Raw genomic sequence first — 23,829 nt, 5'->3', positions numbered from 1 at the left:
GCAAATCCTCAAAATGATATCTAGTGTAAAGGATTTCCAGGAACAAGCAGCCACTTTGTTCCCTACTCTGCAGAAGAGACAGATTAGGCAATAGGCAGCCTGACAAACATCCACCTGACCACTAGAGTCTTCTGAAATGGGAGAAGCATGTAGGGAACAATCGAGAGGTAAACTTTAGCAATAGGACAACAAGAGTTTAAAAGGATCCCAGGCTGGATCTATCATTGGCATGACTGTGAACCCAGGGTTTCACATGGTGTGACTTCCAGAAATCACTGACCCATGTATGGACTAGTTAAAGGTATGGGGTATGCCTTAAAGATGAGTATTGTACTTCAGGCATGTTCATTTAAGTCCTTAGTTTGGCCTCTATGGGGGTTATCAATTCATCAATTGTTCACTAAGCAGTAAGTGTACCTAATACCAGAGGGATGGTGAATATCAAGAGAAATAGCCCTTTATCCTTGAGGAGCATATATTTCTTGTTGAAGAAATGACTCATACATGCAAGTAACTTCTAGAAAAAAATTCAAAGACAAGATGGAATCAATGCATGAAGTATTCCGTACCACACTGTGTACAGAAGAATAGAAAGTTTCTGAGTATGGGAAAGACTTGGGTAAGGAGGTCCCTTGTGAACAGTAGATATGGTCATCAAGATGTGTTCAAACCTAGGCCAAAATTTCAGCATTGAAGGAGGTGAAGAAACATACACCCAGTTTATTGCATGAACATTTGCAAAAGTTGGTAAACTCCAGTTTGGTAGTGAGAGCTCAGAAGAATCTGATTCCCATTACAGTTTCATAATGACAGCTCCATCCTTAGCCTCACAAAACTCAACTGCTTCAGAGGAGATAAAAATATGACTCAGATAAACAGACCTAGTTTCTTTGCTAGGTTTGAATGCATAATTTCAGTAGCCAAATTTCTCATGATTTTTGACCCTGAACCAAAGTTGTTCATTCGCTTCAGTTGCCTACGTTCCCGAGTTGCTTAGATTTTTATACATGTGTATATATTAAAACTATTTCATATGTCATAATAATAGTGCAAAATGGAGAGAAGAAAAGTAACTGCCCCAAATACCCCCACCCTAATTTACCCCTTTAGCTTCTTAATGCTAATCAGTGCCTTCTGGAAAATAGAACTCACATCAGATTTTTATCTCCAGTAAAGTCAGACAGTCTAAAAGAGAACCTACTCAAACCTAGCAGGGAAAAAGAAAATAATAATAATCACATGTTAAACAGAAAATAAACCACATAGGCAAAAGTCTTGGATATGTTCAGATTGCATGTGCAGTGGAAAAGTTATGTGAAAGCCACTCTGCTTCTCTTACCCAGCAAGTACAAAGAGCCACTGTTACCAGCAGGCTATAGAAAGCTAGGACTCCACCAGTCACCGCCAGTGCCCAAAATGGCGTAGAAGACTCAGTAAACAGATGAACTGGACAAAGATGTTTCTCTGAAAAACAGAAGAGAGTGGATTAAATGATATGGGAATGACACGAGTAAATTGCCTTCCTTCGGAACATTATGGAAGAACGTGAGAGGAATAAAAATATGCAAAATATCGCTAGCTTAGAATGTGTAGACTTCCCCTTTGGTCTATCCCCTTTGGGATTTATCCAACCCACCACTAATCATGACCTAGTTTGCAAGACTGCAGTTGAAAGCCATTCCTCCAGAAGGGCACACCAATAGAGATGTGGCGTGTTACCTTTCACATGGATAATGGTCCCGTTGCTCTTCTCATTGTCTATGTAAGGAGGAGGGTACATGACCTCAATCTTGCAGAAGTAAATATCCGTTTGATTAACGTACAAATTCCAGAGGTAGAATGTCACTGTTTCGTTGCCCAATTTCCCATCGCAGTTGAATCCTGTATTTGAGTGAAACTGAAGCTGGTGGGAGTGATTTCCATTCACAACACAGACTTCCACAGCACTGTCTGCTCCCTTGTAGAGGGAGGCCCGGAACTCCTTGGAGAAGAGGTTGTAGGTGTACTTGCAGCTGAGGTTGACCGCATTATTGTGCACCACAAGCATGGGCGACTGCTTCACCAAAATCTTGTTCTCTGGAGGGGAAAAATCATTTGCTTAGAACAAAGGTATAAGGACTTTTTTTTCCTGAAATCAAGATATATTAATTAACAAAATAAACAGCTCTCCAGCAAAGGCTTTCTCTTGGCAGATGAAGATGCAGGGGCTCTTTGGGAGATAATTATACTGAGTTTAAAAGTTTACAGTTCAATATTATTTTCATCCTCCTCCGAATGAAACAGTGGGGCATGTTTTCACGTAGAAGGCGGAATGTGGCCTTCTGTCGGCACTGAGCACCGCAGCTCCGCCTTTGGAATTTTTGAATCTGTACTGAGATTCCTACGATGTTAATCACGCTTAATCGTGTCAATTTCCTGATTGAGTGGAACACTTGGAAATGGCTTTTAACACCTGATACAGATACACAGATAGATTTGTTTTCAGGTTGCAATACAGGCTTTAGTGAAGGAATTAAAATGTTTGGAGACATTTTGCCTTTGTTTCTTGCCCATTCCAAGAGTAGGATAAAGAGGTAAGAGAAAAGGTAACCCAAGAGTTTAATTCATCTTCCATAGCAAATTCTGAGAACAACCTTCTCAAGAAATTCCCATATTTGTTCGCTTAAATCAGAGCAGATGGAAGAGGCCCACAGGAGTTCTCTCTCTAGTCCATCTTCGACCTTTATGCTATCCCAGTGAACCAGCAAAGAATCTGGAGACCATCTTTCAATCTCTTCACTTTTACAGTGAAGACACTGAAGCTAGATCATAAACTGCATGAGGGAAGGGACACATCTACTCCACTTGTTTCCCACCACATCCCCATTCCTGGCACATGACAATATATTCCTTCCTTTCCCTTAATGACTGTGTGAGGCTGAGAAATATTAGATCATTTGTCTAAAATTACTGAGCAGATGGTGAGCCAAGCTAGGACTAAACCCCGAGTAAACTTCAACCCCCTGAGGAATAGACCACTGAAGCATTGAGAACCAACTTTGCAACCAAAACTCTCCAAAATTTCTCTAATAAATCACTGATGTCTTTGACTCAAAATTCAACACAAATTAAAAAAATTTTGCTGTTGCTTTGGGGTATGCTGATAATTGTCAACCTACTTGCATTTAAGAAAAAAGGTTGTTTGAAGCAACACTCCCTACACCCATAGGGAAAAACCAAATAAAATAAGACTCTATTAAAATAAAACTTACAATTTAACCTGGATTTGAATTCATGTACTCAAGTGTTTTGTTTTGCTTTGGGGAGAAGGTTGCTGCATAGAACTCAATCACTAATAGCTTTTCATCTCCCACATAGTTCTCAGTGCTGGCTATACATCAAGAACTTTAAAAAAATACCTATGCCCAGGTCCCATTCTCAGAAATTCTGATTTAACTGGTCTATGTTGGTGGAGGGCATGGGGCATTTGCATTGGTTCTTTCACTTTTTTATAACAACTTATTGAGATATAATTCATGTACCATGAAGCCCACCTTTTTTTTTTTAAGTTCACCCTTTTAAAGTGCACAGTTCGGTGTTTTTTTAATTATATTCACAAAGTTGTGAATGGATCACCACTATCTGATTCCAGAATTCATTACCCCCCAAAAAGAAATCTCAGACCCGTTAGCAGCCACTCCCCATTCTTCCTTCCCTCCAGCCCATGGCAACCACTAACCTATTTTCTGTCTCTATGGATTTGCCTATTCTGGACATTTCATGTAAATGGGATCTGGCTTCCTTCACTTAGTATAATGTTTTCAAGGTTCATCTATGTTGAAACATGTATCAGAACTTTATTCCTTTTCATGGCTGAATAATATGCCATTGTGTGTATATACCACATTTTGTTTTCCCATTCCTCAGTTGCTTCCACTTTTGGGCTGTTATGAATAATGCTGCTATGGACATTCATGTACACATTTTCATGTGGACATATGTTTTCAATTCTCTTGGGTATATACGAGGAGTGGAATTGCTGGGTCATGTGGTAACTCTATGTTTAACTTTTTGAGGAACTGACAAACTGTTTTCCAAAGCAACTGCACCATTTTACATTCCCACCAGCAGTCTATGAGGCTTTCAATTTCTCCACATCCTTGACAACACTTGTTATTGTCCATCTCTTTTATTACAGCCATCCTACTGGATATGAAGTAGTATCTCATTGTGGCTTGATTTGCATTTCTCTAATGACTAATGAGCATTTGTTTCATGTGCTTATTAGCCATTTGTATATCCTTTTTAGAGAAATGTCTATTCAGATCACTTGCTTACTTAACTGGGTTGTCTTTTTATTGTCGAATTAACAGAATTCTTTGCAAATTTTTGATACCAGTTCCTTATCAGATACGTGATTTGCAAATATTTTCTCCCATTCTGTGGGTCATCTTTGGTATTGTCTTAAAAATTCCCCCAGTTGATTCTAATGTTCAGTTAGGATGGAAAACCACAATAGCCTAACAGATTTCTCAAGCTGACAACATATTAGAATCACTTGGGAACATTAAAAACCCTTGATTCCCAGCCAATTAAATCAGGCTATCTGGGTATAAGACCCAGATCCATAGTTTTTGAGTTTCTCAGGAGAGTCCAATTTGCAGTCAAGTTTGAGAACCAGAAGCTTAACAGCTGAAAGCTCATTTCTTATCCTCAATTCATAGGCCACCATAGGTTTTCTCAGCCTCATTTCCTCAAAACAAAACCCTCCCAATTTTCCAGACCATTTAAGTCAGCCTCCCAGGAACACGCTGTGAGCATTCCTCTCTCCAGACTTTGTTTACTAACTCCACGGCCTAGAGAGTTTCTTCCTTCTCAGGTCCCATTTGCCATTTGGCCGGGTTCTACGTTTCGAACACCCCTTATTTCATGTGCTTCAATTTGTTTGGCTTTTGACTTGTGTGTATTTCCTCTAGACCTCTAATTTCCAAGTCTCTTGATCAAGGGGGATGTGTTACACTTCTTTGTACAATATTTTGTGAATAATAGAATCTCATTAATGATCAATAGGTGAAAGATGGTGATCTGACTATATCATTCTTACCAGCAGCTAGATCTAACTACCCTCTCATTAATTCCTCATTCAAAATTCGTTCAAAATTTGTGTCTCAACAACTTTGGTTCATTTGTTTTTCATTCAACAGTACTTCCTAAAAGCACTGAAAAGTAAACACATAAAGAATCAAAAAGTTCAACCTGTCTTGACAGGAAAATCCAACTTGCTTTTTGTTCTGTTTTATTTTGCTTGGCTGTCTTCTTTGTTTACTTAGAAAGACTCATTGGGCCGGTTCTGACTGGAAGAACCAATGCCAGCAAGGAATGCCAGCATCTCCCTCCTCTTCAGGGAGTGCAGGTTAGGTATTTGTATTTTTGCATACTGAGCCCTCCAGGAATAATTTTTCTGTTACTAATTATTTGGATTCTGTTTTCATGGACATTCTAATTCTTCCTGATCTGCCTTTCAGAGCTGATATAAGAAAAAAGATGAGAATAGGACCTCTTTGCAGAGATGAAAAAAAGAGGAGCATGGGCAGGGAAACCAAGCAAGGCTGGAGAGAAGCCTTGGATGGGTCCCCAGTTTGGCTTCCTTCTCCCAGCACCCACAGTGAGGTGGGGAAAGGGAAGGGCAGGGGAGGAAGGGAGAGACACTCTAGCATCTCCACTCCAGTAGTTTGCTTAAGATGTCTCACAAAACTCAGGGTTTTGTGAGATGCACGTGGGAAAAAAGAATGGATTTCCTGAAGATGCACAGGGCTCAGTTTCTATCCTTGGGCAGTTCACAGTCTGCTGGGAAAGAAAGATACATACACAGCTACTTTAAATATAGTGGCCCTGTGATCTGCATATGCTTCTTGGGGCAGTTGGGGACCCCCTAAGGATTTCTGAAGAAGGTAACTGCTGACCTGACTCTTGAAGGATTATGCATACATTGATTTGACAAGTTTTTATTAAATAAAAGTTGGCCTAGCTAAGATGAGTCTTTGTGTTAACAAGTGGGCTGAGGTAGGAGAGTGTGTTGGGGTTTGGAGGTAGGGTACTATGGGAAAGGTGAGGACAGAGAGGAAAAGAACAATCTAGGCAGAGGCAATAAGGAGGCGAGAAAGAGTATGGCAGATGTAGGTAATTACAGCTGCCTCAATTTTGCTGGACCTTGAGTTGTAGAAGACAAGATTGGTAAAGCAAGCATAGCTTAGCTCAGGCCCTCCCCTGCAGGTGATGAGGACCTACTGAAGAATTTAAAGCAGAAAGTGCTATGTGCGACTTTTCATTTTATGCGATCACTTTAGCAAAACTGTGCAAGGTAGATGTGAAGGGTACAAGAGTGAAAACATGGACACCAGTTAGGATACAATCGTCGTGGTCTAGGCAAGAGGTGATATGGGCCTGAAAAACAGTTAGAAAGGAGTGGATAAACTCAAGAAGTATTTACAGGCTGAAAGTGGCACAACTCAGCATTAGCTTAGATGTGGTAAGTGAGGGACAAGGAGGAGTTAAAAATGACCGTCCTCAGGACACAAAGAGCCACCAGTAAGTAACACTTTTCCTTCTGCCTACATCTCTTCTTCATTCCTTACATGACCGGAATAGACAGCTCAGAAACTGCAGTGAAGTTTGGACATCTGGCTGTGAAGAAGACATTCTTCCAGCCTAAGGGATCATTGCAAAGAAAACATGAATTACCTCAAAGGTCCCTGGGAGCACAGTTGACCCCCTGGAGCTTAGTTCAGTGTTTGCTCTTTCTCAGAACGGAGAAGTAGTGCTGTTTCTCTCCTGGAACTGTTTTTCCTTCACGAAGCACAATAAAGCAAGATAACTGGATGACAGATTTTCCTTCTGTTCATCATGGGGCCTCCAACTTTAAACCTCAGCATTGTTACGGCTGATCAGATTGCTCCTGAGTCCATCCTACCTCAGCACTACAAATTGAGAAATTCCTCAGGGCAGAGCAATCCAAGATCCCGATATCTAGGCAGGCTGTTACATATTCAGTACTCTCCTGGTTGATGGAATATTCCACAACTGAGCAAGGAAAGACAAGTCTTTCTTTGTGTGACTCTTTGTACTAACATTTTGTTGGGAAAGAGCTTGAAAAATATCGGTTACATGGTCATTTGATGAAAAAGAGACAGCCAGTTTATCTGTCGATGTTTACTTTCTCCCTCTTCAATGTCAATACAGATCATTTTAAAATTAGGTGCTACGCTTGAAGTAGTTTGCCTAACATGTGCTGCTGTGTGGCAACAGCCTCCTAGCTTAGGGTTCAGCCTGAGTCAGGATTGGGTGATAGAACCTCTTGTTTTTCAACATTTATATCCTTATAGCACTTGGTCCCACCTTGGCTCATGTCAATCATTCAGAGAAGCCTAAGTGATAAACCATCTCATCTCATAGGACTTCAAAATCTACACCTGCTTTGGAGAGACACTAAATGAAGGACATTCACTCTTGGAGGTAGAAAAAGATAACCAATTGCTCTGAGTGATACTGAATGTATGTGTCATTATGACTTTCAGTAGACACAAAAATTCTGATTCCCCTGTTTTTTTAAGATGGAGCATGTGTGAAATGCACACCTCTTACTCTATGGGAGTGGAGTAATGACACGGATAAGTCAAAGCAACTGATAGACGGAATGTCAAATGATATTTGACTTTGATATGTATTTTGGTCCTCTGAGTTTTAGGGAATCCACAGTATTTCAAATAATTTAAGGACATATTGTAAAATTTAAGGCCATATCTAGATTCAGAAGAAACTAGAGAATTATTTAGCTTCCCTGCACTAACTTCTGTTTGATTCCATTTTGCTTTCCAGTTCATGCTAGGAGTGGAAAGCATCCTTCTCAGGCTAATTTGTTCTTAGAAGATCTAGCCTTTTCCCTGTAAATATTTGGTTTTCCCTGTAGTGAATAGTTAGGCAAGTTCAAACCTACCAGGTTAAAAGAGGAACATTGTCGACCATCAATTGTATTTGCTTCTGGTATCAAAAGATTGGCTGACAGACATTTCTCTAACTGAATTGACAAGTTGTTTTGATGATGAATTTAGTGCTTTGCTTTTCAAAGCCTTTCCTAGCAGCTAAACCAGCTAAAGGTGTGGAGACAGGAAGCAGTAACCTCAAACCTCGTTCCCTCACAACTCCTCCTTGACAACAGGCAACATGAAGAGTAAGATTGGAGGTGAGAAGGTACTTATCTACTGCTCATGAGCAGGCAGTGAGAGCTAAAAGATTTCCCACAGATAATATGTGAATCTTGTGATACAGTTGACTTCTGGAAAATTGAAAGTTTTTGCGTGCTTCCATAAGAATGGGGGGAGGAGCTTGATTACAAAAAAGAAATCCTTCCCTTTTCACCTACTGTAAATGGGTCAATTACTATATTAATAACCAACTCAACTCTCTGCACAGGTGGAGCAGATAACCATCTCTAAGGTGTGGCTCCAAACACCAGAGAAGGAACCCTGACGCTAAAAGGACCCTCCCCACAAGCTCAGTTAATGCTTGGATTTCAAAAGAAGATGAAGCCTAGATTGTAATGTGGGAAACACATTGATTTAAATTAGTAACTGTGGCCTACATTCATAGGGTTACAAAGCACTTTTTCCTATTTTATCTCATACGAATTCCATATTAACCTGTGAAGTAAATAAGCAGGACAGTCATCTTTATGCCCATTTCATAAATGAGGAAATTGAGGTCAAATAACTTGCTCAAAGTTACAGGAGAAGTAAGTGTCCTTTGGGACTTGGCTCATGCCTCATGACTTCCGTTGTTCTTTTCCCTCTGTCAGGTCGCATCAAAATGCCAACACAGTTTCAGTGATTGATTCTAGATGCTCTTTACAGTTGGACTTGATAGTTGGATAGTACTAGAAGTGAGAGTTAGGGAGGAGAATAACATAGAGCAGGGGAGTAAACGGAGCGGGAAGAGGACAGGATCAAGATAAGTTTTATTTTCTCCACCATCTTGCTGGAGTGCCATCTGGAAAAAGTGCTCAACTGGAAGGGAAGTTTGAGATGAATCTAAGCCAATCCCTTATTTTACAGAAGAGGCAACTGAAAATAAAAGAAGTATGTGACTCTTAAACAAGGTCACACAAATAGTGGAAAAGCTAAGATATTATTTATTTATGATTCTAGGAGTAATGCTTTAAATCATGAATGAATAGAAAACTAGCTTTGTGCATTCAGCAAGATTGACTTGATTTCATAGTCATATTTAGAAAAAGTATGTTTCCAAACTTTCTTTGTGCCTAATGCACATACACAAAGCATTTTGCTTACTATTTCAGAGGCTTCCTGAAGGTCATAGGTAGACCCCAAATAAGGGCTACAGGCAACATGGTCACATGAAATGCCTCATAGATTATTTCAGATCCACAAGCAATAATTATACCATTGTAATGCTTCCATTTCAGCTTGCCCAAGTTTACAAAAGAGTTTGAACATGAACTTTAGCCAATACATAAAGTCACTTCTCAGTCTAAACCTCATTGGGAAAATCCTTAACTTCAGGGCCTTTGTGAAATATGTTTATTTGTGATGTTGAATTTACGATATTTCACTTTCCCTTTTCTTTATCAGAACACCATAGAGAAAAAAAATGGCACATAGAGGCTGGTGAACCAGAGAGTGGAGTAGGCAGCTCTCAAGACTAAACTCTGCCTTGGGAAGATAAGGAAGCAATAAAAAAGATATAATACATGTTTAATTAGCAACGTGATTTCCCTTCAGAACCTCTTAAGAACTTTATTGTGTCCCATCTTTGCACATTACGATCAGAGTTTCTTTTGCAGTTTAAAAATCAGGTTGTAAGATCCTAATCACGCTGTTTCCTTTTTTACATTGTCTGAAAAGAATTCAACGTGTTGGGCAGGAACCGGAGAAAATGAAAGGTTTCTATTTTGGCCCACCTTGCCCTGTGGTGTTTGTGACCATATTGTGGAGGTGACGCTGGTTCCCCTGGAACAGATTACCTCCCTCCTGACCACAGAGCTGGTAAAGTTACCGTAACTTTCCTCTGAGTACACTTCCTGTGCAGGCCCAGGACGCCCTTCAACACGTGGACACCTGACCCCTCGCTTCTTTCCAGGCTCCATAAGGGGCAGACGTCCCCCCAGGCGAATCCAGTGTTTGCTCAGGAATCGGTAGGACAAACTGTGCTTTCTGGGAGGAAAGGGAGACTTGACTGTCTGCGGCTCCAGTAACTCTAGCTGGTGGCGCGGCCTCATGCAGATGTGAGAGAGAGGAGCGCAAAACAGCCTCAGACCACAGCATCTTACCCCATCCTCTCTGAGCTTCTAGGGAGATAAACACAAAGCTATGAATGATCTATCACACCTTGAATAGCCCAGGAACTCTCTGAAATTCATGTTAAAATGAAAAAAAATAATGCAGATTACATTTTCAAAATAACTTTGTGGTCATTTCATCTAGTTTTCTGTTGACTATCATCTTGAAACTCTCCCCATTTTCAGAAGGAATAGAGATTTAAGGAAAGCCTCACCCAAAAAAAGGCTTTGAAAAAGCATGGTGTATATACGTACATGTTGTGTCACTCAGGATCCCAGTAGAAAGCAGACAGCACACTCAAAGCTGGGCAGTAGGAGGAAGCTTTATTTATAAAAGGACTACTGGCAGAGGTGTGGAACCATGAGGGGTGGTGCTAGAACCTGAGGTCACAGCAGCAGTCATGACCACCCTAAGGTCTGAAGAGGGGAGGGGAGGGCGAGGTTACCAAAACCAGGAGGAAAGACAGTCGTGTAGAGGAGGCCACCATGACAGAAGCAGTGACTTCTGTCGAGAGAAACAGTCAGGCCAGGCCACCAGCCCTGCCCACGATTGTGTACCACTGTCAGTTAAATCAAGTGCATTAATTATAATTGACAGAAAGTATGATTTTTAAACAAAATCTAAAGAGACCTTGGCTCAAACAAGTACAAATGATTACCGGTAACAATAGAAATAGAAGCCTAATTAATACATTTACTAAACAAGCTGCTGTGGTCAGCACTAGTCTAAGCTTCACCTTTAACCCTGATCTGTGTTTCCACACAGGCAGATACTACAGCATAGAGGACACTTGTCCTCGTCCTTTTAAAAAATTATTGTGCTGTGTGCAACTCTCAGAAAGTAACTCAGGAGTCAAATCGTTCAGTAGCAAAAAGTCCCATCTGAGCACCTGGGCCTAAATCATTAATCCTTAAGAGAGAATAATTATCAAAATGATCAATGAGTATTTTCTGAAAAGAAATTCTAATGTGTCAGAAAATTGTTCTTTGGTATTCTGACTTCTGCCAGGGCAAAATCATTCATTCATTCAGCAAACAAATATTGAGATCTTGTTACCAGGTTCTTAGGAGATGGGAAGATGTAAAAGATGCAGCCTTTTCCTTCTAGGATAAATCTTAAGGCAGGTACACAATTAGCTACATTCCAGAGCCACATATGGTGCATGAGCCCTATAGAGGGTCCCTGACAGTCACATGAAAGAGGCCTTGTTTTGAGACCAGATGATTCTGGAGGCATTTGTGCAGACTGACCTTGGGTTGGGCCATGAAGTCTGGGGCAAATTTAGACAGGCTAAGGTGAAGGAGATGACCTTCAGTGTAGGAATTTATTGGGAACAAGCAGATCATTCCATTTATATAGGTGGGAAGTAGGTGAAGCTGGCTGATACCAATCATGAAGAGCCTTTAATCCCAAGAAAAGTCACATGGATTTTACTAGAAAGGCAACAGGAGAGGTTGCTAACATCTGCGTTGAGAATAGGGTGGTAAGCGCCTCTCAGGACGGTTGGCACCGCAGTGTGGAGTGCCCTGGCTTGGAGCGAGGGTAGAGCTGAGGCGGAGACTGATTGCGAGGCTGTTGCAATAGCATCCATGTGAGCTCCTAGGCCTGAGCTGTGGACGCGGCAGCAGGGATGGAAAGGATGGACAAGGTGTTGGTGCCTGGGTATGCTCAGTGACGGTGAACAGGAATCAAAAGTGACATAGAGTTCATGGGCTGGGTGAGGGTGAAAGTGGAGATACCGTTGACAAAAGTAGGTGATTAAAGAAAGGAAATTTGGGGCAAAGCTGTTGGGTTCAGTTTGGGTTTGAGGGACAGGTCAGGCATCCTAGAGGACAGGTCCACGAGTTCAATGTGTCAGATTGGAGGTCAAGAAAGTCAGAGATAGATATGTACATTGGGATGTCATCTGTATTAGGATGACAGCTATTATTAAACCTGCTAAAAACCATTGCCAGCACCATAGCCTGTCCCTGCCCAGCAGTGCAGTGTGTGAGCTTCTGGAACCGAAGCTTCCTAAACCAGAGCAACATGAAGCTGGGTGTGATGTGACCCAGTCCCTACCACACACAGGGCTACGATCGTCCTCTCAGCTCCTAATGCTAGAAGGACAATCTACGAGGGCAACGTGACAGAGCATCTTAACTAATACGAAAGAGGTATCTATACCAAAAGCCACCAAACCACTTCAAAAATCAAATTTTATTACCCTGGAAGGTTTCCTGCAGTAGGTAACTAGGGCTTCATAGCTTTCTACATAGATACTATGACAGTAATTCAGGTAACAGGAAGAAATCCCACAGGTATCAAGGAACCGCCTATATTAATACGTTTTTTAAATATATATTTTAATCCAGTAACCAAATTTGGGAACCATATTTTCTTCCTGAGCCACCATCATTCTGAGCTCTCATTAGGAACAACTCTGTAAGGAAGACCACAGTACATTTTTTGTGTGTTTCATTCTTCCTAAACCCATTCTTCCTAAACACCTACAAAGAGTCTGCTCAGCGCCACTGGGGCACATTCAGAAGCTTCTAGGTAAGTGTCATGGCCTGGAAGTTTGAAAATAATTACTGCGTGGAGCCTTAACATTACACAGGAAGAAAGAGGAGAGCACAGGCAATACTGTCCCGAAAGTCCTGCGGTCATTTCTAAGCATATCAGTGTCTAAGATCCCAGTTCACAATCTCTCCAAATGATTTCAGCCACGGCTGGTTTACAATTCTTCGTATTTTCTCTATCAGATCATAAGAGCATCCACAAAGGGGCGGGGTGTTGAGTTGCCTTGTTAGAGCTGATGAAAGCGCAAGGTTTTTATTCCACTTAAGTAGCATTTTTCAAGCCAGAAATAACTCAAGAGGTCTTCTAGTCCAACCCTCTCCTATCTCAGACGAGGAAATAAAGGCCTAGAAAAGTTAAGTCATGGTGTGACAGACTAAAACTCCTCATCACATTCCCTTACCTTGAGAAATCAGTGGCTTTAGCTTTTGAGTTTGAAAAACAAAAGGGAAAAGGAATAACAGACATGGCCTCCCCAAAGCCAAAGGCCAGCAGCCACACCTTTGTTCTGAAAAACACAGGGAGATGCTGAGATTAACTTCCCTAACTGGAAACTGGAGCCCTGCCTGCCATGTTGGGCAGGGTTGGTGTGAACCTGGTGACCCTGTTATCTCAGCCGTGAGCTGAGGCCAAGCCCAGCCATAGTGTGTGTTTTTGAAGACTCAGCAAATTTAAAGCACAAATAATTGGCTGAGTCTTCAAAGTAAAGGCTTGCGTTATCCCAGCGGCCCTCGTGGATATAGGTTTAACATTATGACCTGTCCGGAGAGATTTACATACATACGTATATACACACATACATTTAACAAAAGTTTTTACCATCAGGTGTGCCAGCATGGAATCACTCATCCACCCTGGCTTCATCCTAACATACCTCTGCAAACTCCATGACTCTCATCTCTTCCTCCCCATTCTTCTTAGAGATTTGTCTTCCTTTCTCTAAAACTCCCATCCTCGGTGTCCCAAATCTCCCCCACTATCTCTTCAAGAAAACTGCCTCCATTCTCTTTTTTCCTTTCCTTCCTCCTCTTCTCTTTCCTAATGGCCTTCTCACCCCTCCACCCCTGAAACACCACACACACACACACACACAACACACACACACTCAAGACCAGCACTCGGCTCCTTCCACATGTGAAACACAATTAAATCACTCAGTTTGCAAACATTCATTACGTACCTGCTTTGTATAAAACACAGGAGACATTCTGGGTGACAGACGTTCCTAACTGCCTTCAGTTTATTGAGAAGTTTCCTCTACTTTTCACTGTCTCTCTTGTGTCCCCCTTTACTTTGTCTTAACCCTTTGAAGCGTTATCTTCCTTCCCTCTACTCTGCCTAAACTCAAAAGTCCCAGCTGGTCTCTTTTTAGCCAAAACCAGTGGCTTTCCAAAGCCCTTCTTCACTTCTCCTTCCTTATACCTTTAATGCTAGTAACCACTGTCTCTTTTTGAAACTTTCCTCCTTCGGCTTTGGGGACATTCCGTTAGCCTCTTACCTCTTCAGACACATTCTCTGTCTCCTTCATTAGCTCATTATCCTCTTCAGCTGACTCCTAACTAGAGCTATTTTCCAGATTCAGTTCAACTCTCTGCTTTTCTGCAATTTCTACCAGCCATCCATCCCCATGACTCCAGCTTCATTCCAAGGATGAAGATTCCCAACTATTTTCTTCTTTCCCAGTTCCCGTATCTTCAGCTTTATACTGGACATTTTTCCTGACATCTCAAGCCTTTACTTCAAACTTAATGTGTCTGAAACTACACACTATTTTCTCCCAAACTCAGCTGCACAGCAACATCTTGACTTCAGTTGGTGATACCAACTGAACCAAAAACCTTGGCATCATGCTTGATTTCTCCTCTCTCTTTCACAAACCAGTCACTAAGTCTTGGAATTTCTACTTTCAAAACATCTGCCAGAATAGTCACTTCTTTCTATTCCCACCTTTGCCATCCAAATCCTAATCTACTACCCTCTTCTTGGCAAAGTGGCGAGTGTTATCACATGAGCTCCTTGTCGTTAGTCTGCATTCATTTAGATCATCCCACTTCCAAAAACTTTCAGCTGTTTCACAACACCTTGAAAATGAAGTGTGAACTTCTGTTCCCAGTATGCAGTCCTTTGTTTGACTTGATTCTACTGCACCTCTCTAAGCCTCCACACACTCAGACTGGCCATCTGTTCCGAGAACGTGGAACCGTATTCCTGGTTTCATTTCTTTACTTGTATTGCTTCTCCATCCTGAGGCAACATGGCGTTGGTAATAACATGAACCCTGGAGCAGGAGCGTCTGGATTTACTCACCCACTAGCTGTGTGACCCCAGGCAAGCTGGTCTACCTGCTCCACGCTTCAGTGTCCCCATCTTATAAGTAAGATAATCGGAGCAACTACCTCAAAGGATTTAGGGGAAGAATAAATTATTTAATACAGGGAAAGCCAGATAGAACAGTACCTGGCACATTATAAGTGCAAAATAAATACTAGCTAGCAATTATTATTAATAACGTCATCCATTCAAGTCCTATCTAGCTTTAAAGTCCAGCTTAATCCCTACTCTCCATAAAGGATTTTTATTCTATAGTAATTCTACTGCAGTATTTATGTTTCCTTATTTTAGTACTAATCCATTCATTTCCTCTTCAACAAATATTTGTTGAGCACCTACAATGCTGCCAGTGCTGTGCGTGGTGCTGAGGTTATGAGGATGAATGAGATACGATCCCGCCCACAAGCAGCACACAGTCTAGGAGAACAAGAGATGCATCAACACGCAATAACAATTTTGGGAATCCTGAGAAGGAAAGAAGTCCCTCACTTTGCCATTTAGGGGCTCAGAGATGGCTTCTTCAGGTGAGTGATGTAAGGGACATTCCAGATGACAAGAATAGTATATGCAAAGTCATTAAGCCACCAAACAGCATGGTGGGGTAAGGGACTGCCAAGTGTGATTTATCTGTTTCCAGCTGTTATATCCTGTCACATAGAGTCTTCTCAACTGATCATAAAGTCTGTGAAAGCAGAGAGAATTTGATTAATTACACAAGCAGTTCTTGTGTGCTAAGTCTTTTTCTTTCTTTTCCTCTTTGTATATTTCTTTAGACTCCAATAGAGATTAAAATATAACAGACAATTTAATAAATATTTATTAGATTGAATTACACTCCCATTGGAATGCCTCTTACAAGTCCATAGTAAAGGCTGACTACCCAGGGAAGGCTTCCTCAAGGAGGTGGATCTGGCATTAAAAACAAAAAGTGAAAGGCAAATAGGATTTAGATGGGTGGGAAGGGAGAAAGAGGGAATTCCAAGAGGGAAAGAGCATCAGAAAGGTCGTAAACACAGAGTGCAGTTATGTGAGGCAATATTGGGGTTGAGGATCTTATGTTAGGGTGTGAAAGGAGATAAGTTGGATACGTAAGATGGGCCCAGCCTAAAAGCATCCAAAAATGCCAGGAAACATTGCAATGTCATCTTTCTATAGCATCTTCTAGAAACCATCAACACAGCTTCCTTTTCTCTCAGTTGAAAGATGTCTAAGTTCCCTCCTGTCTCTACATGTCTGTGGTTGAATTCAACAATTGTATGGGTGCTTCTGTTTATAATTTTTCTCCATAAAATAAATTAGTGTTAATAGAGAATCATTCACAGTGGTCCTAAACCGAAAGAAAAAATATTTCTAGAAAGATTTCACAATTCTCACTTTTACTTCATTGAAGCTCAAACTAGGTTTTTGTTTCCGTCAGAGAACCTAGAATAGCACATAGAAGATATTAATAAATACCTACTGAACGAGCACATGAATGAAGACCTGTCTTACCAAAGCATTAGAAGAAGCTGGCACTTTAGAGACAGGAACTCAGTGCTTTAGAGAACAGTATCCTGCTAAGACCTAGTTTCAGTCCCCCTAAGAGCCTCACGATGGAAGGAAACACTATCTTCAAAGGTGCCCATTCTTTTCCACCTTGTATGGGACAGAGTCTGTGGATCCGAAATGGAATACTCCTGGACTCAACATTCCTAAAGCTGGTCTTAAATTATATGCCCTTATTATTAGTAGTGTTCAATAGCAAAGAAAGTCATCAGGTCACATGAAGCTGCAAATACAGCCACGGTGATGTTCTGACACTTCATCAAGTGTCAAGTATCCCCAAGCAATAAAAAGCACAACCCTCTACCTTCTCAGCAAGTAAAAAAAATCAAACATCCACCTAAGTTCTTAACGAGGGAATCTATGTCATTGTTGAAATGTAAGGCATGTCAATAACTCAGATTCTTACGTGAATGAGTGGGTGATGAGTAGAAGTCACAGCCCTAATCAGTGCATTACATGGTGGATTGTGAGCAACAGCGTGACTCAGATATTGCAGAAAGGGGCTCACGATTAGATCAGAGGTCAGACTGAACTGTGAGTGGGTGACTCTTATGACACCATCAGGAACCAGTGACCCAGTTACCTTGGCAGCCAGAGTCCCCAAGATAATGAAGATGATGACAAATGAAAAAGATGACGGTAACGGTGATGCAGAGATAAAGTTGCAGCTCAAAGTTAAGTAAGAAATTCTCCACCACAGTGCAGGTGCCCTTCCAGCACCGAAAACATAAACACACGTAACTTGCATGGCGACACAGACTAAATCAAGATGCCTGTGAAATTAGCATTGAGATGCCAAGGCCAAAGAAGTTGAAAGTCTCTTTTCCACATCCTTGAACAAGCAACTGAGTAGCACTTGACGCCACCCGGCGCACCCCTCTTCCAGTGTTCACACTCATCAGGATGACAGCAACAGGCAAGAAGTTAGACACCTACTTTCCAACCACTTCTCGTGGGGCCTGGGTTACCTACCCTCCAGCTTCAGGCACCAACACTCATGCAACAACTCTCAGACTGAAAGTTCTATGTACACTTTTTTGATGACAATACCATGTCATTGACCAAAAAGAGTCAAAGAAATCAGCATCAAAAAATGTAGAGTCCTTAACACAGCTCAAAAACCAGAGATCCCTTCAGTTAATCACAAAGTCACCGAGATGTCACTTCTCCTGAAGTTCAGCTAAACTATCCACTGAGAAGAAAATTTCCAGCCTCTGTAAAGTTCCATAAATAATAAAATCTTGAAGGAAAAGGCAAACAAAAATTCCACCAAGATGAAAAGGAGAAAAGAAAGATTTTATCCTTTTCAATGACCTGCTGTGAAATAAATGTGCTTTGAAGGTGTGCCTGCCCTCTGATTTTTAGAGAAGAATGTCTGCAATGACTTGTGTATCCTTATCAATACCTATACCAGTTAGTAAAGAGCTACTGTTTTAGAGAAGATAAACCACAAACGGAATTTTCTTCTGGGATGTTGGTGGCACAAAAATTTTCATTTTGTAAATGTCAGCACACTGCATGCAGGAAACACTTGAAGGAAGATATCTACACACGATAAAAGCTGAATGGTAGTCATATGGCATTTCTCCACTCAAGAAAATAGAATAAAGACATTAAAAAGGAGGACAGTCTATGTCTAAAGGAGAGGCAGTGAGATCCCTGTGCCCCCACCTATAGTAAAGGTTTGAATGTGAGAGCTTCAGCGTTATGACCACAGATTCATTTCTATTTCTAATCTATCTGTGAAAATGACTCATTCTATTTCCTGGTATTGATACATTGATATTAATTTTACAGTCGTTAACGTAAAAGTCCTTTCTGCATGGTTGCCTCAAAAAAATAAAATAAAAAGTAGTATCTTATGGTAGGCTATGGTAGTAGAGTAAAACAGATTCTTAAGCAATGTCTATACTTTTTGAAATGCCCATCAAAGTTACTTGAAATGACAAAACACCCAGTCAATTTTTTAACGGTGAGAAAATCTGGCTGCCATGTACTGGATTTGCAAAGATACAGCAAACCGCTGACTACGTTGCATTTCTCCAGTCCATTTTTGTCCGGTGCTTTCCCAAGCCCACCAGACGTAAATTACTTCTCTTTGTGTATGACTACCTCAGAGGGGTCATTTGCTCAGCTAAAAGTAAAGTGTTTAATTACCTTGCTTTGCTGATGAGTTTTTATTAAATACCAATCATTTTCCTGCTTTCTGTGCCTCTCTCAGAAAAAGAAGTGCTGAGGGAAATGCAGCAGCACTGGACAAATCAATCGTGTTCAACTGGCCATTTTGACGGTTTATTTGCTAAGGTTTGGGGAGAAATGAAAAGAAAGGTTCCCGTGGGAAAATAAGTGGTGTTCTCCTGAATTTTGTCTTCATGCTGGATGATTAGCTTGCTGAAAAATAACCAATACTGGCTGGAAAACCTATGAACGATGCCATGCAGTACATGCACACTCCTTCTATCATGAGTCACAAATCGCATCCCTTCCATGGGCCAGCAGTTCTAAGCTGGACCCATGTCCCAAAGTCCAGCAGAGTCCTCTATTGTGGATGTCAGTGGCACAATTATCCAAATCTGGTGCAGAACATGTAACTTTGGTAAAGGAATTGTCCAAGTTAATGTTTCCTCACTCTTCCAAATCATACCTCTTTAATTTAGCCATAAAGATCTTCCTACGGTGTCATTCAGACCATGAAGAATCAAGTCAGGCTTAACCTTCATAGAATAAGTATTTTAAGCTATGCTGCGAACCAATGAGTTAGAATTGTTGAATTAAGGGAAAAAAGAACTGTCCTTCATTTATACACACACACACACACACACACACACACACACACACATCTCAGCACAGACATACAGTGGTCTCTCACACGCCTAGGGAGGACAATTACACTTTGACCAGAGAATCCTCTGATCTATAATTTCTCCATGGAGGGTGAATGCAGAAAGAGAAACAAAAAGCACATGGAAAGTTTGGCCCTGTTGATTAGAATGGATCAGACCTTTTTGTATGTTGCAATTATTTTCTTTCTCTTAAGTTTTCTTGCTGAAAGAGGCATTTCAGAAGTGCCCCCTCCACCCCAATCTGTCTCCTGCTCCATTAGATGGCCTCTCAGCATCAAATCTTACAAGTTATGCCAAGGGTGATCTGGCATTGAAAAGTAAATGTATCTCAAAGCAGAAGACAAGGCTGCCGCATGCGGGCACCCCCCAACGGCTTCTTTGGCTCTTCCCCTTTTAACAAATGTGCTAAAGAAAAAATATAAAGCTTTGAGTCTTACAAAAAGTATCTTCAAAAGAGAATGAATGAATTGCCGGCGATGGTGGACCACAAGCACATCAGAAAAGTATCTTGTGCACAATTACCAATTTTACATAGTTTTCTGTCAGAGCAAGCCTTCACTTTCCTTTCTGCCTATCCTTTACTGTCCAATGAATTAAGAAATTTCAAGTATTCTTTAACAATACATTTTAAAGATCTCTTAAAAATAAAGTTTAAAGACCTCTGTTAAAATAAATTTTAAAAGCTTCTTTTAAAATCTATTTGGTAGCTCTAAACGCCTGGCGCCCGATACTGGGGCATTACCTGTCTCATTGCCAGCTCCTCTTTCACGATATCAGCGCCTTTTACAAACACACACAGTTTGTAATGTGCTCACTGGCACATCAGACGATGAAATAGGTGGGCACATGTGTAACTACTGTACTGTGCAGGTTGGGAAACTATCCCCCTTGGAGCACATGCACTTGATGTTTAAGAACAACAAGAAGTAATGTGGCTTCCACGTCACCAACATAAATGAGAAAGAAAACTGAAGACGCTGGCTTTTCAGTGTCTCTTCAAGGGAAAAATAACTATCCTCATTGAAACGTGTCCAGTAACCGCAATGAGTCCAATTTTTGAGCCAAGTGGGACCCTTTTCTAACTCCAAGAACAAGTTAAACAAAACTCCAGGCCAGCAAAGCTCTTTCTGTTCAGAATTGTGACTTCCCAAAGATGCCTTCAGCTTGGACACATCTGGAGCTAGGAAATGACAAACCATATCATGTTAGGAGGAATAGCATGATGGTCAAGAGCACAGGCTGGAGAGGCTGGCGAAGGTGGTCCAGGCCCTGCCTCCTCAACTAGAACCTGTATATCCTTGAGCAAATTAACATTCCTGCCCCGTGGTCTCTTCATCTGAAATGGGGTTCTGTAACATTGTCGGGCGTATCATCCTCCTTATCATCATCACTGGGAACTTAAAGGATTTTAATCTAAGAAAACAGATTTTAGCCAACTGTAAAAGAAAACATTTATATCATATCAGCTTCTGTGACGACTCCAGAATTCATTTTGGCACTCATTCAATTCGGGTAGACACAATAGTTACAACCAACGTTTATCTTGCTGGCCAAACACTGACTACACTAAGGATTTCACATGGATTCTTTCATTTTATCCTCACAATGCCCTTGAGATGAGGTTATTATCATCTCCATTTTACAGATAAGGAAACTGAGGCTTAGAGAGTTTGAATACCAGCCTAAGCTCAGCTAGTAAGAACTGGATCTGTGATATGAACCTAGGCAATCTAAATCCAGAGCTTTCAGAGCCAACCTACTTATAGCAGTTTTCTTCAGCAAACAAATATCTATATACATAAGCTAGAAATTCCTGGGGCACTGTTAATTAATAGTTAAATAAATCCTATTTAATTCCAAACAATGTTCATTAAAATATGATATATACTGTAGTCTGAGAATCGGTGAGTTTCTAAGTAACATGTCACATGTGAGAGCAAAACTACATTTCAAATGGCCAAATTTTACAAGTTGCTTGAAATTTAAAATGAATCAAGCCATTCAAAGACCTCTAAAGACAAACTTAAAGAAGGAAAGAAATCCAAATCGTTTACCTGTTACTTGAATTGAGGGGAAGAAGTTGAGAGCCAGGAGCAGCCTGAGGATCATTGTGCTAACGGTGGGCCAGGGCTGCAGCCCCTCCTCCTCGAGGAGCCCGAGTGTGAGGGGAGCTGAAGACGCACCTGCCCAGCCCGAGTGTCTCCGTCACCGCCAACTTACTTCCCTCCGGGCACATGATCAAGGGACCCAAACCACAAGGCATCGTGACTGCAACATTTCACACAGGATATTACATTGTTTTGATGACTTTAGACTTTTCCTCTTCTTTTAAAGGCAAGCCTTTTCTTGTCACTGAAAAAGACTGTGGTCACTCTACGATGGGCTCACGAGAATTATTCTCCAGGGATGGGTATCAGCACTGTGAAAGACCGGTGCTTGAACCCCAGCAGGAATTTAAGGGTAGACAAACAAGGTGTTCTAAAGAAGGGATAAAGCCAAGCACAGAGGAGAGATTTTCATAGGATGGGATAGACTGTGTCAAAGAGACAACAGTGAGAACAATATTGAGGATTTGGGAAACATCCCTATGGGTGCTGAAAGGAGTCCTAAAGATTGGGATTTGAACTTTTGTGTTGGACATGCAGCCCTATGGAGCATTTAGCACACACTGCCAACCTCCCCCAACTCACTTCTAGGAACTTTGAGGAACACACCCATGTCCACGGAGCATCTGGAGGGGGATCCCTAAGCAAAGGGAGAGTTGAAAACATCGTGTGTCTTTCATGGGATAGTAACGTAAGCAAAAGACCCTTGGTATCTCATGCTCTCTCTGTCCTTCAGGGGGACAACGATTATTCCAGGCTAAGTAAGAGGCAGGAAGAAGGCCCCAGAGCAGGTTCCCCAAGGCGGGCAACCGGGCCCCGCAGCCCTCTCCCACTGGCCGGGTCTCTGCACTTGGGGTCATTCCACCCGTGTGCCCGACTCCGCCCTCATCCTCTGGAGCCTGGGTCAGGATCTTGTACTCGGTGGCTTTCTCAAAACCATTCCAGTAATTTTTTTCTCCTTTCCTGATAATCTAAGCTTTATGTCACTACCCTAATTTGGGGTATTGCGTATTTGTTTTATTAAGAGATACTTTGTATTGTTTTTTATTCCGACTATAAAGTAGGACATATTTCCTATAGAAAATTTGAGAAAGATACATTTTGTCTTTTTAAATATTAAAAATAAACATTAAAACAAAACTCACCCGTAAGCTTATCACCCTGATATAAACACCATTAATATTCTGGTCCATTGCCTTCCATGTGTTTTTCTATTAAGATTTTTACGTATTTAATATAATGTTTTATGTATAATTTTCAACATATGCATATTGTTATCTGTTATACCTTGAGCATTTGCCCATGACATTTAGGTTTTCTCTATAAATATCACTTGTAATCAATGCATAATATTCCATCCTATAATCATATCAATAATTGTTTAACAATCCCCTGGTGTTGCTACCAACTTTTTGCTATTTTAAAATGCTAGAGTGAACATCTTTGACGACCTGGCTCTAAGTGGAGGGAGGCTTCACATCCCTCTACTCTGATCTGACAAAGGACAGATCAGAAGTGTTTCCGCCCCTGATAGACCTCCTTGTCCACATTTCAATTTTCTCACAAACACAGTCTTTGTGACCCTCCCACACTGGCACATCTTTCTGCCCTTTGGAGCAATTTGTCTTTGGAAATGATTCACTTACACTTCTGAACTAAAGGTCAGTGATGAAGCCATGTCCCCAGTCCTGGAGCAGATTCACTTCTAGAATCTGACCCCGTATTCCTGCCTCTGGCGCTCTCTCCACTCAGCGGAAACTATATCTTACCCAGAGCCTGACGTCTTTCCAAGGACAATTTACAGAAGGTAGGGTACCCTTCTCTAAAAGGTTACCCCTATTCTGGAGCCCCGGACCACCCAGATCTATGAGAGGCTCTGAAACTCATCACAGAGATTAAGAATACGTACAGTAGAAACAAAGACTCCCCAAACATTTTTAGGATGGATAACAAAGGCTAAGGAGCAAGTTCATAACTATCTTTAAGCACATTAAGGATGACTGCACAGCATCTAGTTCATGTTATGTATATAGTAGTGCTTAATAGAATCAAATTTAGCTGGAAAGAAACGTGCAATTATCTGGCCTAATTCCTTCATTTTGTGGAGGAGGAAGC

The 23,829-nt window shown here is 41.2% G+C and overlaps 1 protein-coding gene across 2 annotated transcripts in view; it reads right to left on the bottom strand.

Annotated features, from left to right (window-relative positions):
* Positions 1-21,848, bottom strand: part of CD28 (CD28 molecule) — a 31,354-nt gene extending 9,506 nt beyond the window's left edge. The window contains exons 1-4 of one of the 2 annotated variants that reach the window (XM_070508432.1): positions 21,664-21,806; positions 20,352-20,789; positions 1,720-2,076; positions 1,340-1,464 (exon numbers count right to left, since the gene is read on the bottom strand). In XM_070508432.1, coding sequence (XP_070364533.1) covers positions 1,340-1,464; positions 1,720-2,047 — 453 coding nt within the window. In that variant the 5' untranslated portion in view covers positions 2,048-2,076; positions 20,352-20,789; positions 21,664-21,806. Of the gene's footprint in view, positions 1-1,339; positions 1,465-1,719; positions 2,077-20,351; positions 20,790-21,663 lie in introns of both variants that reach the window. The other variant, XM_014836386.3, reaches the window with a different exon arrangement.
* Between the last annotated feature and the right edge of the window lie 1,981 nt (positions 21,849-23,829).

This window comes from Equus asinus, chromosome 4, assembly GCF_041296235.1.
Source record: "Equus asinus isolate D_3611 breed Donkey chromosome 4, EquAss-T2T_v2, whole genome shotgun sequence".
Lineage (NCBI taxonomy): Eukaryota > Metazoa > Chordata > Mammalia > Perissodactyla > Equidae > Equus > Equus asinus.
This window is presented reverse-complemented; position numbering and strand designations above follow the sequence as displayed.